Genomic DNA, 2,893 nt, shown 5'->3' on the forward strand with positions numbered 1-2,893 from the left:
ATTTAAATTTATTACTAAATTAATAATTAGTTGACAGTAAGCTGGAGATCATATACTAAAATGGAACAGATCTGGCCCAAGTGATTAGTGGATGGACTGCTCAGATTTTGGTGCATCTGGACTCTCTCTCTCTTTCAACAATGAGAGCCCTAGAAGTCCCCAAAACTCATTTTCAAATGGGAAATGAATTCCACACCAAATAAAATAATATATATATATATATATATGTATATAGAAACCGACCCTAACCCTAGCCCATGCAGATCAGCAAACCAAGTGAAAACTCTTCTCGTTGAATGCAATGAGGCAGACAGGCGCAAAACACCCGTTTCTTCTGTCTCACTCTACCATACACAATATCAAGCCACCTAATAGCTGTAAACAATACCAAATTAATTTAAAAGTAATGCCATCCAAACTGAAAAAGTAGATTCAGTAACTAAATAATCAATATGTATGTTCATGTGCATCGCATATGATGTCATTTCATAAATGCTCATTAGTTACTATTTTAACACGTTGATTATTTGGCCAATTTTTTCATGTTGAGAAGCATTTTTTATTATCTAATTTGAACTTGCTTAATTAGATGAGTTCTTAGGTAGTGCCCAACTCCCCGAGGGTGTGCCTGTGTTCGACTCCTTTTTTTCTTAGTTTGTCATGATAAAAAATAGAATTAGATGAATTCTCAAGAGTTAAATATTTTTAAAAGGTAAAACACCTGACCTCAATATTACTTTATCGCGGTCCCCAAACTTGTTAATTGAATAAGGTTTTACAACACTAGTTAATGTTGTTGCAAAATTAATCCAAAATGAAACAAGCACAAAATTTTAAAAATAAAATAAATAAAAATTAGAAAACACAGATTTACATGATTTAAAGACAGCCAACTAAGGTTTAAGGGGCACACTCCTGGCTCCTTAATTCTATAATATATATATATGTGTCCGCCCCCCTCTTCTGCACTCATGTGTGGTATATGCGTGTAATAATATTTTTTCTCTCTATGAACTTAATGCTCTTATTTTTGCTTTTTTTTTTTTTTTTTTTTTGCTTTAATCAAGTAAATTGTACCCTCTGTAATGAAATATTGGCTCCCTCTTTGACATGATTTATCCAAAATTAGAGTTACGAGTAAAAATTATTGAGTTCATAATGATAACAACCATCCTCACTATATTGCTTTAGAATTAGCGTTATATAACAAGTGTGAAAATATTTTTTTAAAAAAAATAGAGTTAAAAAATTTGTTAAAGTATTGACCATGAAGCCCTAATCGTCCATTTCTCTGTTGGATTCCGGTTAGTGTCCATAAACCCATGCACCAAATATCTCTTTCTAGTACGACGTCATGAGATCCTTCCTTGTGTTGGTGAACTAACTGACACATGGGTTTACACGAATGTTCATGTACCAATTTGCTATGGGAATGTGCAACCAAAAAAGTGCCCAACTTTTTATTATTATTATTATTATATATTTTTAATCACCCTTTTAATTAACGAAACGTAAAATTTAAGGCAGATATTGGAAACCCTAGTCCCCAGCTTTGACTTAGCTTATAGAAATTTTAAATTTTGGACCACCTCTTGGACTTTGTTTGGACTCTCTATATCGCCCACATTACATTTTCTGTTATTCCTCTTTAGATGTTTGAGTGACACACACACACACACAAAAGGAAGGAAGACAAAGATGGTGTCTATTATAAGGTTAAAAAGCTTATTTGCAGTACTCTTCTTGATCACAGTAAGGCTCTCCATTGTATATCCTCAACAAGGTATATTATAGTTTTTCTTCATCAATTCTTTTCTCTCTTTTCTTTTTAATTTGCTTTTTACGCTTTCGTTTTTATTTTTATTTTTTTTACAGATGGAAATGCAAGTAGAGAAGACAATGCTATTTCGACTGGAACGGTAAGAACATGAATTGTGTTAATTATTTTCTAACAAAAAATAAAATTTAAACAATGTAAGCTTACTACGAAAAATTATGTGAAAGGTTAATTATGTTCGTCTCCGATCTTCCTTTTTAATTAGCAATGCACTTTGGACAATAATTCTCCGATCTAATAGTCTAGCCAAAAATTCTAACCGAGATTTCTGTCCCTCGGATGTATTGGAGAAGGCGAATCCATCCAAAATGTCTCAGTTAGGGTTCTCGACTAGACTATTAGGTCTGAATAACGTTGTCTTTACACTATTACTAGTTAATTTATTTATGTTTTTGGTATAAAGTTGAAGAATTAACATGTCTGTAGCTTCTAAGAGGTAGAAAAATGGTGATCAATAATGTGATGAAGCTAGAGAAGGTGGAAGAAAATGCCGCGACTTCAAAGATCTCAAGTGAAAAACAAAGGGTTCAAGAGGTGGTGGATTTGAATGGAAGAGGTGAGCAGAGTGTTAGAAGTCTACTTTCTAAAGAGGTAGAGGATGTTGCAGCTGGTTTTGTAGCTTTCAGTGCAGATTACCATACACCAGAACACCACCCTCCTAAAAATAACTGATATTGAAGTTTATCAACACTGATTCTACTTTATTTATAATTAGTATGTGTTCTCTATTTTCTGTTTTCTTTTATCCTTTGTACTCTTTAGAAGAAATCCTTGTGAGACTAAGTTGTGTGTATTATACTTTTATTTAAGCCTACAACAGATAATTAACGTGTTTTTAGTGGAATTCTTATTCCAAGGTTCTCTCATATCAATGGAGATCAGAATTTTGTTTTTGTTTTTTTTTTTTTGTTTTTTTTTTTAATTTCTAATTTATTAATATGGAAACCATAGTAGCTTGTGATTGGCATTATATATATATATATATGAATCTATTATTTCATATAATAGACATCATATGCTGTTTTGCATTCCATTCTTTCTTCTGTTGCCATGGTA

The 2,893-nt window shown here is 32.1% G+C and overlaps 1 protein-coding gene across 1 annotated transcript; it reads left to right on the forward strand.

Moving 5' to 3' along the window:
* The first annotated feature begins 1,698 nt into the window (after positions 1-1,698).
* LOC132296104 (protein GOLVEN 7) lies at positions 1,699-2,509 on the forward strand. The gene is made up of 3 exons (XM_059794346.1): positions 1,699-1,783; positions 1,876-1,919; positions 2,264-2,509. Exons 1-3 carry the CDS (start codon positions 1,699-1,701, stop codon positions 2,507-2,509), a joined length of 375 nt encoding a protein of 124 aa, XP_059650329.1.
* Positions 2,510-2,893: the final 384 nt, after the last annotated feature.

This window comes from Cornus florida, unplaced genomic scaffold, assembly GCF_030987335.1.
Source record: "Cornus florida cultivar Cherokee Brave unplaced genomic scaffold, ASM3098733v1 CherokeeBrave_3.0.0_Hap2_Chr02, whole genome shotgun sequence".
Lineage (NCBI taxonomy): Eukaryota > Viridiplantae > Streptophyta > Magnoliopsida > Cornales > Cornaceae > Cornus > Cornus florida.

Bases quoted from the DNA above. Each gene is read 5' to 3' on its own strand.
- LOC132296104 (XM_059794346.1), top strand. From the start codon at position 1,699: ATGGTGTCTATTATAAGGTTAAAAAGCTTATTTGCAGTACTCTTCTTG. The intron at 1,784-1,875 runs GTATATTATAGT...TTTTTTTTACAG, and splicing joins CATTGTATATCCTCAACAAG to ATGGAAATGCAAGTAGAGAA. The intron at 1,920-2,263 runs GTAAGAACATGA...ACATGTCTGTAG, and splicing joins ATGCTATTTCGACTGGAACG to CTTCTAAGAGGTAGAAAAAT.